Source organism: Caloenas nicobarica, chromosome 3 (genome assembly GCF_036013445.1).
Source record: "Caloenas nicobarica isolate bCalNic1 chromosome 3, bCalNic1.hap1, whole genome shotgun sequence".
Lineage (NCBI taxonomy): Eukaryota > Metazoa > Chordata > Aves > Columbiformes > Columbidae > Caloenas > Caloenas nicobarica.
In genome coordinates, this window is record NC_088247.1 from 87,325,233 (window position 1) to 87,340,142 (window position 14,910).

General features: G+C 36.1%; 1 protein-coding gene across 6 annotated transcripts in view; it reads left to right on the plus strand.

Annotated features, from left to right (window-relative positions):
• Window positions 1-14,910, plus strand: part of LTBP1 (latent transforming growth factor beta binding protein 1) — a 193,207-nt gene that overhangs the window by 57,971 nt on the left and 120,326 nt on the right. For 4 of the 6 annotated variants that reach the window (XM_065630477.1, XM_065630479.1, XM_065630478.1 and 1 more), the window contains exon 5: window positions 5,645-5,812. In XM_065630477.1, the coding sequence (XP_065486549.1) occupies window positions 5,645-5,812 (168 nt within the window). Of the gene's footprint in view, window positions 1-5,426; window positions 5,813-14,910 lie in introns of those variants that run through there. The other 2 variants (XM_065630481.1, XM_065630482.1) reach the window with 2 other exon arrangements.

Genomic DNA, 14,910 nt, shown 5'->3' on the forward strand with positions numbered 1-14,910 from the left:
TCAGAATATCTTTCAGTCCTTTCTATGCCTAGCAAGGGCTGTATTTCTCTCAATGTGTAATCTGAAGTTTAAGGAAGATCTGCCTCTGGTCTGTATGTGAATCTAGTGTGTTTGGTTTTTGGTTTCGTGGGTTTGTGGGGTTTTTTTGTTTGTTTGTTGTTTGTGTGGTGGTGGTGTGGGTGTTGTGTGGGTGGTGTTGTTGTTGGGTTTTTTTGGTTGGTTGGTTTTTCTTGTATTTATTGTTGGTTGGTTGGTTTTTTTGTGGTGTGTTGGGTGTTTTTATTGTTTGTTTGGGGTTTTTTTCCCCTCTTGGCATTAGGAAATCTTCCAGACACTGATATACTTAAGATGTATAATAGCCAAGTTTCAGCATGTTCTGAGCTTTGGGAACTAGGTTTTGGTTTGGTTTTTGTTGTTTGCTTTAAATTGATGACTAAGTGGTGATAAGACAGAACTTCCTCATATATTGTCAAAAAAGTATTTTACGTAAGTCAAAAGTGTAAAAAGGTCATTCAACAATAGTTCTAAAAGCTTAGTTATTTTACTTATATGGCTGATTTTTATGCAGTGTCAGCTTTCCTTTTGGCTGAACAAGCATATCTACTAGTAAGGACTAAACCAGGTAGAGTAGTGAAATAATAACTGGGAGACACCTGTTTTAGGAAATAAGCAATTTCCCTCTGCTTCTATCCTTTTTTTTTTTTTCCTGTCAGCATTTAATTAAGAAAAAAGAGAGGGAGTTGGTCATCTGAGAATTTAAAATGCTGAATCTGATTGCCATTTAAAAGCTTATCAGTTTTGATTTGATAAGATAGATTTTCATTCCAAAGTTCTCCTCATGCGTCATACTTGAAAACATGAAATTGCCTGAGATAATCTATTTGCTTTGGGAAGATAATATAATTTTAAGACAGAATCTTCAGGTCTGATGAGGTTCTGTATAGATACATGTATGAAAACTTACTGAGTTCAGTGCAGAAGTAAGGTGTCATGAAAACATAGTAGCGTATGTCATTCTTGGAGGTACTAATGGAAAGCCTACAGTTTGCTTAGTTCTGTTTCTTCAGATTTGCCTCAGGATATTTGTAATAAGGTATTAAAAACAAAACAAAAACCAACCAAACAAAAAACAACCACAAACACCTCTAAAAGTAGAGTCAGAAGGAAGTTTTGTGCAAGGGTTATGGGAGAGGCATTCTTAAGCTCTACCAGCTGAGTCCACAGTATAAGCCACTGCTTGTGACTTTTATTGTGAATCCTTTTGATTAGATCACTGTGAAGCACAAAAACATCATACACACAATAATATGATTTTTTGAACGCATTAAAATATTTTCTCTTCGTCCTACTTGACCTATGAGACAGTATAGTGTAGTCATCTTTTTAACTGAATACCAGTTCTGCTTTCACTAGTATTGCTAGCCCATTGTCTTCCTGCAAAGCAGGGACATGCCACAAATCTTCTGAGATCCACTACAGCTATTGAATACTGTCTAGTTAAATCTTTGCAGAATGCTGGAGCTGTGAGGGCAGCCATAAAACCAAGAAAAAAAATGTGTTTATAGAAATTCTTCTAGAAAGACACTAAGGCGGAGTAGCATGACAGACAAAGAGACCCAGGAGGTTGAGGAGGAATTCTTCCCCTTATACAACTCTGCCCAGGCATGGCTGTGAGAGCCATTGTCACTACCTGGACCTAAAACCTGCCACCTGCCTTGTCTTAACTCATTCACCTTTTCTGCTAATGCAGGGAAAAAAAAAAATAAAAAAAAAATCAGTGTGTCATAATGGACAGTGGTGGCAGAAGGGAATCTATGAAGAAATCCTTTTGCTTATATTTTCCGTTTCTCCTGCAGTTGTTGCTTAATCATAAATTTATCACAGCATGAGCTTGCTGTGTTCATAATATTATATCATAGTGACTTACAGAGATGGAAAGAAAATCACCTACATGTGGTGCCAATTTTCAACTAAAAATCACATCACTTTACCCAGGCTTTTTTTTTTTTTTTTTTAAATCTGGCTCAAGAGAGTTTCACAGATTTTGGAAATTATGGGTACATTCTTCCACCGATCTACTTTGACAAATGTATCTAAGAGTTCTTAGGTACAAGTGAGCCTGGACTATGAGGCAGGATGGTGGTGCAGTTGGCCCAGCCTCCTCATTATCAATTTGCTGCCTAGCTCAGGGATGGAGCTTTAACCAGTATTAGTAATCCTGGTGGTTCTACCTTTATTAAAACAACAATCTGACTTTATCTCTAGTTGTGCCATTTTTTTCAGTAGCTTTAGTATTCATTGAGTGTATGTGTCTTCTGCTTTTGTTGTCTTTCATTAGGCTCATTGATTTATCTGGGCTCACATTTGTATTTCTTCAGTCTAGTGTTATACTTAAGGGCAGAGTGAGGTGTTTCATTTCCACATGTTTAAAATTGGTTTTGAAGAGTTTATGATACATTTCTGTCTCTCTCTATATATATTTATATATTGTAATGATTCCAGGTATGTTGCAGTGCTGTAGCACCATCATGTTTTTCCAGAAATGAATTTGAGATAATCTAAGTTGCAGATCTTGTCATGTCCAAGTCACAGTGGCATCATCAGTAAAGCTTCTGGAGTTTAAAGAAGAAAATAATCTGTATGCTACCTTAAGAATGCACTGTCCTTCTTGACTATGAACTAGCCCAAAACCAAAACAGGTCAAGGCTATAGCAGCAATGGGCTTTTTCTAGCCTGAAGTCGTGGCTTTTAACGTTAATACTGCCAAACCAGCTAAGAGATGTTGAAGGATATAGTTTCTCATTTAGAATTAAATCATCCCCTCTTTGGATAAAAGGGAGGGGGAAAAAAAACAACCTACAGAAGAGAAGAAAGGGAGAGGATTCAAGGAAGTCCAAGAGTCTAACCTTGCAGAGTTTCTGCCAAAAGCTTCCTTTCAGGACAAGGGTTTGTGGTCTGTTTTCAGTTTAAATCTGCATGTATTATACTCACTGTTAAGGTCCCTAAATCTTAGGATGTGTGAGGACAGTACTGTCTACTTAGGTACAGCTATGGAAAAGGAGGAAGATAATGTCTCTACCTTGAATCAGCCTCCTCATACACTGGTCAGTTTTCAGCTCGGAGGCCACAGTGAGCTTTGCATCCTTCCTAAATGTCTCCAGAACCATTGAGGAAGGTAGAAGTTGTGGCCTGCTAGGCAAGGAAGAGAACATAATAGTTTTCAGTATAGTTTTCATAAATCTGAGAAAGATGGAGGAAATCTTCCCGTGTCGAAAGAATATGAAACTGTCTTATTTCTGCCTATTTGCAACTAGTAAAACAGGATTATCTCTCTGAGGATTGAATTTGTTATATGGCAAAACCATTGCTGAGTAATGATTTGAATATTTGTAGGGGCTAGGGCTTACATTATGGTGTTTTTCAGACTTCTTACTTTCCTGAAAAGCTTCATTTCGATATTCTTTCATGGATACTCTTTACCTCTGTAGATACTGGCCTGTGTTTTGAAGGTACTGTTCAACTGCTGTTCCTATGTCGTTACTCCCAAACTTAGATGCTAACATTTTCTCACCCAAAATGTGTGAGACACAAATTCACAATTTCCATTCAGTCTCATACTAACGCATCTCTTCTACCAAAAAATTATGCTACAGATTTTTTTCAGTATTTTTTCAATATTATTTTTTGTTATAAACATTGTGCACAAATTTTGCTACAACTCAGCATTCAACAGTGTAGTACAGAGTACTGCAAAGAAGAATTAGATCATGGTTGAGTTCCATCTGTATTGGCAAAGTCTTTTTTTTTTTTTTTTTTTTTTTTTTTTTTTAAAGCTAAGCTGGAAAACTTGTGTGGGTCCCCCAATACTGTTTTTTACAGTGTAGGTAGGACTGACTTTCGTGACTCAACTAACCATGTTTTCTTAATTAGATCACATCCTAAAGGAAAAATGTTACTAAAACATCTGAAAATACAAAATATAAAATGGATTGGGCTTTTCTAGAAAAAATATATATACATATATATATATAAAACTATGCAAATAAAATACAAATATGGCAGTATTGCTTGTGAAGCTGTGCTTAACAAAAGGAAAGCTTAGAAGCTCTAGTCTCAGCAGTTCACAAGCCACTTATGTCTGTTCATAGGGAAAGGTGTATTAATAATTTTTGTAAGAAATTTTTGGCACTGAAGAATCCAGAGTGTGTTCTTAAATCTACTAAAATCACAATACTAGCCTTTAATTGAAATATTTTACTCCTGCGTCTGTCTGGGCTGTGCTTTTTCTAACTATTAAGGAGAATAAGGTGGGAGCATCTGTACTACAGCTGCTGTTCAAATAGAGCAATGCCTTCACTGTAGACAAAACAGTTGGCACAATTATTTCAATTTATTTGTTTATGAAGAGCCAGAAATAGGAAGGCTTTATATTCTTTTGAAGTGGGAAGATTTTCTTCATTTTCTTGAGATTTTCAAAAAAATGTTTGTCCAGAGGGTATTTCATAAACTAGGTTAGAGAAGTATCCTTTTTTATTTCTATGACATGAGGAAGAATGAGATCCTACTCTTTCTGTGCATAATTTCTTGGGATTATTAAGTTTGGTATGAAAGTATTTAAGAATAGTTTCCACAAAGATGCTGTGGTGTATTTACAAGAACTTATTGGATTTATTAGTAAGTCTGCAGAGGACAACCTGTTTTATTTTTAAATAATTGCAAATGGAATCTGTTCTTTTTCCCTAATTTTCCTAATCAGTAGTTTTAATCTCCTTTTTTTTTTGTCTTCAGTTGTTAGCTGTGGAGTCAAATACATCTGGTTTTAAATCAAATTCTGTAACAAGAAGTAATTCTAATTAACTTAATTTTAAATTAGTGTTTTCTCAGTGTTGTTGACTGTAAGGAAGTGTATAAAAAAAGAGAATCTAGCTATTTTTTATCTCTGAGCTCAGAACCAGTATTTTTAAGCATTGATACTTACCCTTTTCTCTGAGCTATTTATTGCTTTAACAAAGGCTGACAGCAAAGCTCAGTCCATAATACGTAAATCCCTGTGGAAAAATAGTGCCAAAAAACTGTGAAAAAATGGGTCCAGGCAGCTGCGTCACAAGGTTTGACCATTTCGGGCTGGGGTGCCAGGAGATTTGAGACAGATGTTTTCAGACATGCGGCATGCCTAAAACATTTCCAGGGGTCGAGCTACAAATAGTGACTTAATAAGTGCAGAAACAGGAAAAGTATGCAGGAGGACACAAGAGTTTATTCACCCCTAGGTGCACAGCCAGCCTCTTTACATTACATCTGCCTGTCAGGGTTGGCTATTTAAGCTGTCATGCCCTTGGTATTGCTCTTTGTCTGCCTGTGAATAAAGTGCAGCATTGTGATTACTAATCCCACTCCAGTGACTTGACTTTAAATGTGGTTTTGGAGCAGATCCCGGAGTTCTGTTTGCTAAGCTTCCTACTCCTGTTTCAGAGACACCACTGGAGATCTATGAGAGAGCACTGCAGACTGCCCTCCTCCTGTAGACCTGTCGCCTTTTTCTTCCCCCCCGCCTTTTTTTTTTTCCCCAAAACTTTTTGAAGGAAATCAATGGATACCAAAGTGATCTGTTTATTTTTCTTTTTTTCTTTGCCTCCGCTGACAGTGGGAAATCACACTGGTCGCATCAAGGTGGTCTTTACACCCAGCATCTGTAAAGTGACTTGTACCAAAGGCAACTGTCAGAACAACTGTGAGAAGGGAAATACCACCACCCTCATTAGTGAAAACGGCCACGCTGCTGACACGCTGACAGCCACTAACTTCCGAGTAGGTAAGTACCCTGAAACTGTATTTGTCCTTAGCTGTCCTTTCTTGACTAACAGAGGGAGGAGATGTTTTGTTATTAATACCAGTTGTGCATCTGTTACTCTTTGTTTGGAGGGCTGGGCTGAGTGGGAACCATTGTATGTTAGACAAGCTTTCTGGTATCCTTCGGAGATGGTCCCAGAAGTTCCTTTTGTGTCACAGAAAAAAAACTCCCATATTTTTAATCTGAATTGTCAGCTGCAGGGCTACAACATACTAAGCTGAGCTTTTGGTAAAATTCGTCTCTCAGAGTTCGTGTTGGTAAATAGAGAAAATGTCAGATTCCATGAAAAGTTCTGTTTCCTCGTTTGCTTTTGAATAGGTGTCAAATGCACATAAAATCTAGCTAACACAGTGAATCTCTCTTCAAAAAATTATTCAGGAGTTTCTTAAAACTACAATCCTTTTTAAAAGCACGTTAGCTTAAAACTTTTTCTTGCTGCTGAGAGTAAATCAGATTTCATATTTGTCATTTTTAGAAACTGAAATAATGTTAAGTCTAATTGAAGTTATTGAAGCCAGTCATTTCTCTGTAGTGTTTATTCTTTCTGCTTGCTCAATAAGTATCAGCAGTATGCCAGTCTAAACACTACAACTGCTCGACTGTGGCAAAACAAATCCTGAAAGCTATCTAGGGTAATAATTAGCATATTTTAACTGTACTATATTAGTTGTGTAAGCTAAGAGCAATACACATATATGGATGCATACCTGAACACTTCCAAATCTGTTGTTTCACATTACGATATCCTTAACTGCTCTTGGAAAGTATTTTGTATTACCCTGAAAATATCATAGTATTGTTTTCTAAAAAAACTTTAAAAATTAATTATTTTGCCAATTTGTCCTCAAAGAATGCCAGATACGAACGCTGTAATTTTAGCCTCTGTCTAGTATAAACATAATGTCAGGCAGTGCTGAGGCTGGCTAATATTGCCCTTTTTAAAGTACACTATATTTCAGGCTCTGACAGGGGAGAAAAGCTATTCCAAATTATTCTCCTTTTCACCCAGACAGACACTACAAAGAGCAGTTCCCTCTCTTAACACTCATACTAGACTATCAGACTGAGTCCAAACCCTTGAAATTAATAACACATTCCTTGATAATATGCATGTTTCTAGAAATATGTATCTGGTTTGGGCTAATGATTATAAAACCAGTGTTTTAAAAAAGCAATACAGCACATTTTTGGTTTGTTTATGGTTGTTCTGAAATATTAATAAAGAAAAGGATTTTGTCGAGGATGGTAAATCAAATACTTTAAACTCGTGTTTACTTTCAATACAGATTTTTACCAATGTTTTGGCAAGAACCATAGATAAGATTTTTGCTTAATTTTCTGACTACTGTGAAAGGATAGGGTTATTCTTTCCCCATTTCCTTTGACCTAATTTTGTATTGAAATTATGAAATGCTGAGAGCAAGCAGTCGTGTAATTTGTCTGCTATGTAAATCTGTGCTGTAACACGAACTTCTCTCAAATACTTGAAAATTTGGAGAGTGGAAATGGACCTGTGAAGACGTGTTCCACACCTTCCTTCCTGGCTGCAGGCCATGCAGCTCCTGATGCGCTGTGTACAACAGGCTGCTGGAAATATTCAACAAAAGCAGCCTGTAATAGTATTTGATGGAAAGATAGGGGAGCGTTATGTTTAAAAATGTATGAAAACAAGTTGCTACACATGTATAGGGGTTTTTAACCTGCCTGTAGCTATCTATCTTCCCTGTTACGAAAGCATTCTCCGCAGCTCTAAGTATAGTCATTTTTACAGAAAAGGAATTAGAAAGAGGTCTGAACTGTGGCTCTCCGGTTAAAAGTAGTGAGCAAACTTCATAATAACCAGAGAGGAGACATCCTACACCTGTAGATTGAGTTTTCACTGATCATGTGTTTTCAGGAGCTTTTGAATTGGAGTTTAAAATATATACTGAAATAATGTTTAAAAAAAAATCATGAAGCAATTTTTGTCTGTTCTCTGGTGCCTTTTGTTAGCTTAGGCTTGTACTGATAGGGATGTCTCCTGATACGTGAAGCAGAAGTAATTTGGGTCTTCTGAGATCATTTATTTTTATGTTTTTAACATCTGCATTACGTTTTACTTTTAAGTCCCTGTTCTAAACTTGTTTCCTTACTGTTTATCCAAAATGCATGGAAATTCTTATTCTGATGATTTAACATTTTAAAAGCGCAACCATGAAAGAGAATGTTGTGTCAGAAAGTACATACTTAAAGCAATGAACAGTTCTTTTTCAGTATTTTTTTTTAAGTATTTGTTCTTCCTTAAAACCAGAAAAGCTAAATTCACATGCCCTATTTGGAAAACTAACTACTATTACTAATAATAGATACCTACTATGAGTGGGGAAATTAGGAAACTGCTTTTGGTGGTTGTATCTAAATGCATTCTGTAGCAGAAGCAGCATTCTAATACACAAGATAGAATTTAGATTCTCTAATGACAGATTGCAGTTACCCATCGCTTTGCTTTATTCTTAATAATCCATTATTTCTGATAAAGAACCAGAGCAAAATTTTGTGTTTATGTTCTAAACTTTGTGCTGAACTTTGTAAACGCTTTTTATTTTCAGAAAGATAAAGTTGTGGTGCCTGTACTAAAGCTACTCAAGTTTTTCCATGGGTTATTTCAGATTCTTAACATTCGCTCAGTTTGTCGTTTCAGCTGAAACTTGGTACCAGTGAGTCCAGGCAAGGAACAAATCCCGTTTCCTGAAAATTTTATAAGATATGAATAAGCCATTAAAAACAAAAACCCACAACTAGAAACAGATTGGAGGAAATGTAGCTTTTCAGGTAGCTGAGATCTTGGCTGTTCTCGTGAAGAGCTCTAGCATTTCAATTGAAGGTGGTGAAAGCTTGGTATTTAAAAGGAAGGATCTCCTTGATTGCTGGTCTGCTTCAGTGAAACTTGGGGGGTTTTGCAGTTTCATTTTGTGAACGGGATATGTTGCACAATTAAACTAACCAACATCTAATATTTCATTGGCTTGGAGAATGAAAGCATTTAATCTGAATGGAAACTTCTGCTGAATAGATGATTCTCATTATTCTACTGGGCTGATGCATGTGCAGTTTGTATGGTTTTTCAGTCCTGGTATATCTACAGAGGCTTGTGAAACAGAGTCGATATATGTGCACAGAAAAGGATGCATATAGAATAACATATGAGGTTTCTGTCTCATTCATCGTTGAAGCTACTTGGTGATGTGTCCTGTTTCTCCTCAAAATTTTTCAACATTACAAAATACCTATTTTTGAAAGAAATTTTCTCTCTGTAAGAAGTGGGAGGACAGCGACTAATTTGTAACTGTAAAATGAAGCAGTAAGGAATTAGGAAATGCCCAAATTAATGTTCTTCATGCTCCTCATTTTTTCCCCCTCTTATACATATGTATTTAATTATAGCTTTACATTCTTTTTTTTTTTCCACAGGATCCCTGCTTCGTTCATTGCACAGGAATGACAGAACTTAGTAAAGGAAGCAGTCATTTAATACTTAGGTTTATATTCACTGTCCGTTTCCAGCCCTGCATCTCATTTAAAACGGTTCATTCTAACTGTTATAAATGAGAAGTTAGAGTAGCATGCTATTCAGTGGGAGTGTGCATCTTTCTGTAGAAATTTTGTCTGAGCACTTGGCAGTATCTGTGTCAAACAGTAAAACAGCAGTAGTCTGCAGGTGGAGACCAAGGAGAGTTAAAGATTCTTTTTCCCAAGACCATACGAGATGATTGTGGCAGAAGTGGCGATAGTATTATTGATCTGCTACTCCCTTTTATGTCACTCTTTAATGCTCATCACTATCTCTTAACATTCCCTTCCCCTTTTCTTCTGATCCCTTTTCATATAACCTGGGCAATTGTCCTTCCTCCTGGCTTTGCTGTGCGCAACCATCATTTACTTAGGCCATTAATGGGGATGAGGGAATATTTGGTTGTGTGCTTTCTGGGCAGATTTTCAGGAACCCTTTATTTCTTGTTTCATTGAATTTGAGTGAAAGTTAAAGTGTTTCTCTTACAGCTTCGCTGGTCTTTGTAGGGAAATTCTTGATGCTGAGAAAGGTGTCAGATGTACATGTTGTGGCCTGCAGTCCATGCGAGCCAATTTTCCTTGTGACACTAGAAGAGAATGAGATGGTGTATATCCATCCTCCTTTCATCTATAAAATGTTAATGAGGATCTGCCAGACATCATTTGGCAAAATAGTGTCGAAAGTGAAAATATATCTAGTCTTCCGTATTTTGAAGGATTACATACATTTATTTAATAATAAATTTTAAAACTTTCAGCATGGATCACAGTGATCTGCATTTCTTGTACCTTGTTGCAATAATGCTCAAATTATATTGCCTATTGAATTTTGGCACTTTCCCTATTGGAATTTTCTATCAACAAATTCTCCTGTTTTACTGTGTTGACACTGTACAAATGCTTTTGGATAATTGAGGTTGACCAGAAGTTCCCAATTATGTATAGACAGAAACTTCCAAGAAGCAGCATAAACACTTTTCTCAAATTTTATTTGGTCTTCTGTTGAAAGTAATAAAAGGAAATTTGACCAGTATATCTTAAAACAATAGGTTCTTCAAAGGGAATTTGGTAAAAAGACATGCTATGCAATTATTATTCTAACAGAATTTCCTATCCAGCAAAGAGTCTAGAGAGCATACCTATTTAGAACTGTGAAAATGTAAATAATTCACAAAAAATTGATAGAATTTCTGAGTTTTATTCAGATATACACGATCATGAATTTCTGTCAATGCTGTACAAGTTAACATTGCTTTTTATTAAAGCACTTCCGGTATTATCAAAGAATTGTGTTGGTTAAAAATGGCAAAGACCTAAAAGCAAGACAGCACATTTTTAGCTGTTTTTTGTATGACAGGAAATCCAGGAGTAAAAAATGGCACTTTCTTGCTGCTATTTGTTATGTAATAAAGTTGTTTCTTTGCTCCATATGATACATACTACACATACTTACTATGTTTAAGAGGTACTATAAGGAAATTATATTTGAGGAAGATTTATCAATACCGTTCGGTGTGAAAGGACATTTACTGTAAATAATATTGGAGGGCAAATTTTATGACATATAAGGGCTTGCGTGCCAGGGAAGGCAGGCTGAAAGACCTACAGTTTGTAAAAGTATTTGTGTAGATTTGCGAGAATTTACAGACTCTTCTGGCAGCTGCTGAGGTATATACACTGTTCAGTTTTCTGCTCATTGTGTTTTATTCTTTCTTGGTGTTGTACTGGGTTTAATAACAGTTGCTAGAATGGCAACATCATCTCTGTTATGAAGTGGTGTTTACTACTATGTGAACAGGTGTCAGCCTGGGTAGATGATGCATAGTGTCTGATCTGTGTAACTTGTGCCCCAGCAAAACACTGTTCTGTGGCTTCAGTGGAGACTTAGCAGATGTATATGTAGTTTCTCAAATAGGGGATTTAAAATAATTGATAACAAATGTCATGCAGGGAGTTTTTAATTCCTTTTGGTAATATAACTGATAATAATTATTTTTTTAAATGCTTTGGTTTTCAACTTATGTTCCCTCAGACATCCTAACTGATGAGGAGCTTATTTCTGGAATAACTGCTTAGCTCAAGAACAGCATGCGATAATTCATAGCCTGGTTTTAGTAGTATATTCTCTGTGGGTAAGAGTAAAGTGTTACTTTGAAATATCCTTGGTTTTTTGCACTTGAACTTGCCATAGTATCATCCTTTTCTGAAGCAGCTATGATGTAAGAACCTTGCTGTTCCCCCAGCATTATCAGTGTAGTCCTTTCACTGTCTCTGTAGTGGGTACCTTGTAGCCTTATTTGGTAAAAGTTTTGTTTCTACTGCTCCTGCAGTAATTATTGTTTCTGCCTTGTCAAGCTTTATTGTTTTATGCTCTTTTTGCTGCCAGATGAAACTTTTTTTTTTCTTTTAACAGACACTGGCAGACACTTAAATTTCAGAATTCTCAAAAAACTTGGTTAAAAGATTAACTTGGTAAACTTACTGCAATAGTCGTCAGGGAAGCTGGTCAGTCTGTCAGAGTCTGTGTGTCTCAGGAAAAAAAAAAAGGATCAGGACACTGGAGTTTATTCACTGTTTTAGCTGGTAATTTGAAATTTAATCTGTATAAATGATGGCCATGCTTGAAATATTTATTCATGCAGCAGCATTATAACAGCTGTAGCAAAATGAAGGCCAAGTGTTTTTCCTCAGACACTGGACTAAGGGACTAAAATAGGAAGAAGCACAAATAATGATGGAACTATTTTATGAATTCTTTACATCCTCTGCCTTGTAGAAGATACTAGGAAAAAGGTATTTCCCAGCCTGAAGAGCTGATGCAAAACAATTCGGGAGGATCCATGTATCATGAGCATCAATTTGACAGATACTCCTTTATTCCATTCTCTCTTTGTTCTAGAAAGTAAATTTGAGCAGACAGGAGAATGAATTCATTTATAATACTTCTAATCCAGGTAGTGTAGTGTAGGCTTTCCTAATCTGAACCACTAGTGGGCTAAAGTTCTACTCTATCATGTAAATGTACCATTCCGTAGTCTGAGAAGCACTCAGGATTTTAATGCATATTCAATTATTGGCCAGCTATATTCAAATTATAAAGAAAAATTATATCTTAAGGATTTTGTTGTTGATATCCACATCTGTTCAGAAGGAATGCTTTTTCTCCATCGTGAATTTGTCCTCAACAAATAGTTCTGGTTTCTACCATATAACTTACTGCATCTGTGATCTGTTTCTTCATAATCTTAAAATAATTATTCAAATTTGACCTCTTTCCCTCTGATTCTAACAGAGGTCAGATGCTAATTTAAAGAAAATACATTGTTCAGCCAGATGATTTTCATGAGGTTGAATTTAGACAAGCCTGTTAGCAACTCATTTCTACTCCCTTGCTGTCCTTAAGGACTTCAGACCATCACTGCGACGCAAAAGTCCATCTGCTCTCAAAGCACTCACCAAACTGTATATTACAGAGAACACAGTTTTTGGATGTGCAGTCATAGGAAAAACCACAAATGTAAATGGTACAAAATCCACACCTGCAGCCACTCAAAACCAAATGGAATATGTTTCCCTCAACGTTGAAGCAAAACAGAACACAAAGTTAACATGCATAATGCTTTATTTTGCTGTATATGGTTTTAATTTCTGGGGATTGTTTTCTGTACATCTGACCTGAAGTACTGTAAAAAGAGAACCAAGAGTGCATTTATTTGAATGATTACATTGTTGCATATTCAAATAAACACACTACCTTGTACAGCTATAATTTTGTTATTGCTAAACCAAATGTCTTTGCACATACCTCACTGAAGATCAAGTATATGCCAGCTTTGGCTTAAAAAGAAGAAAGTTGCCTTTGAATTGTGCAAGCACAGAAGAGTCTGACAAATTTCTTTACTCGTTAAAATATGGCATTTATCATGGATAGATTTCTTAGCAAATTAGTTTATATTTAGTGTGTCCTTTTGGATGTGATACAATCAGACAGAAGCAAGCAGCTATCACTGCTCTACTGCTCAGAGTCTTTCCCTGTTCAGCCTCTCTACCCTATATTCTGGTTTTGTTTATTCTGCTCCAGATAATTCCCCTGTCTGCACAGTGGAGCCTGTATGACTTTCACCTATCCATTCCACCTATAATTAGATCTGAGACTTGAGTATCACAGTAATTGAGAGGCCTGTTTTGTAGTGTAGAGGCACTGAGATTTCTGGATTTTTTTTTTTTTTTAACATTAACTGTATCTTCATTATGCACACATTTATTTGAGTTTTCCATCTATCCATAAAAAATTTGAACTGTTAAAAGGAAACTGAACTTTCAACCAGGGATTTACAGATGTGAATCAACCTGAAGACCATGGGGAATTTTAAACTTTTTTTTAAAAAAAACCCTCTTACATAAAAGTCTTCATGGATGCAAGTTAATGAATAGAAGGAAAATTGGGTATTTGCTGCTTGCACAGGAAGAGATTTGGGTTTTAAGAAACCCAGTCACAGAGAGTGTTTCTCATCTGTATTTTATTCAGCCAAATACTTTGTTATTTTGTCATATTGGTTGTATTTTTAGTTTAGTTTCAAGCTGATAAGCTGAGCTATTAAGTCAGATTTTTATATTATTCAGATACTTCAAGTTTAGGGCAACTTTCAGCAACTTGTCTTGTCATAATTTAAGAACACAAGTTCTCTGACTTCCCCTGAGAGGGACAGGTTCTGTCCATAGATTGTATAGGACAGTGGTCTCCAAACTTTTTTGGTTGCACATCCCTATCCATAAAAAATTTTTGACCACACATCCCTATATATGTATGTGTATATATTTATAGATTATATATGTGTACTACTGTACATATCATATATATGTACATTATAAAATATATTAAAAATGGCTGTAATAAAGATGAAGTATACTCTATTTTGACAATTTATTTGAATTGTTAATGGTACAAAACATATTCGTTTCCAGCATCCCAGTAGATTGTCTTGCATATTGCCTGGGGTGAGCACACCCTGCTTTGGAGACTGCTGGTACAAGGAACCAAAGGAGATCAGCTTCATAACATAAGCTGTAATATTACCTTTCTGCAGTTAGTATGTGTCCATCGTGTCTCACTTACTGTTTGATTATATTAAATTCAGCCTGTTAAGTTAGATGCTTTGTATGTTGGTGCTAGAACATTTTTTTTTTTTCAGTTTTATCAGAAGTTACATAGAATGCCAATTGTGACAAGGGGTGCAAAGGGATTGTTTTGTACTTGCACACATTTGGCACGCAGGTCAGGTACCCCACTGAAGCGTGAAGCTTGTCAGCCGTGTTGCACCACAGCTTAGGGAAGCTGTGTGCAGGGTTTAATTGCTTGGGACTGGACATGACCAGTCAGAGAACTGACTGTATTTTACGTTTATGCAGCTTGTGCAACAATTTATACAGCTATTATGTGTTGTTAAAGGAACCACAATGAGAAGTGTTGAATATATGTGGTTTTTAATGGATTTCCAACTGTGCATTCT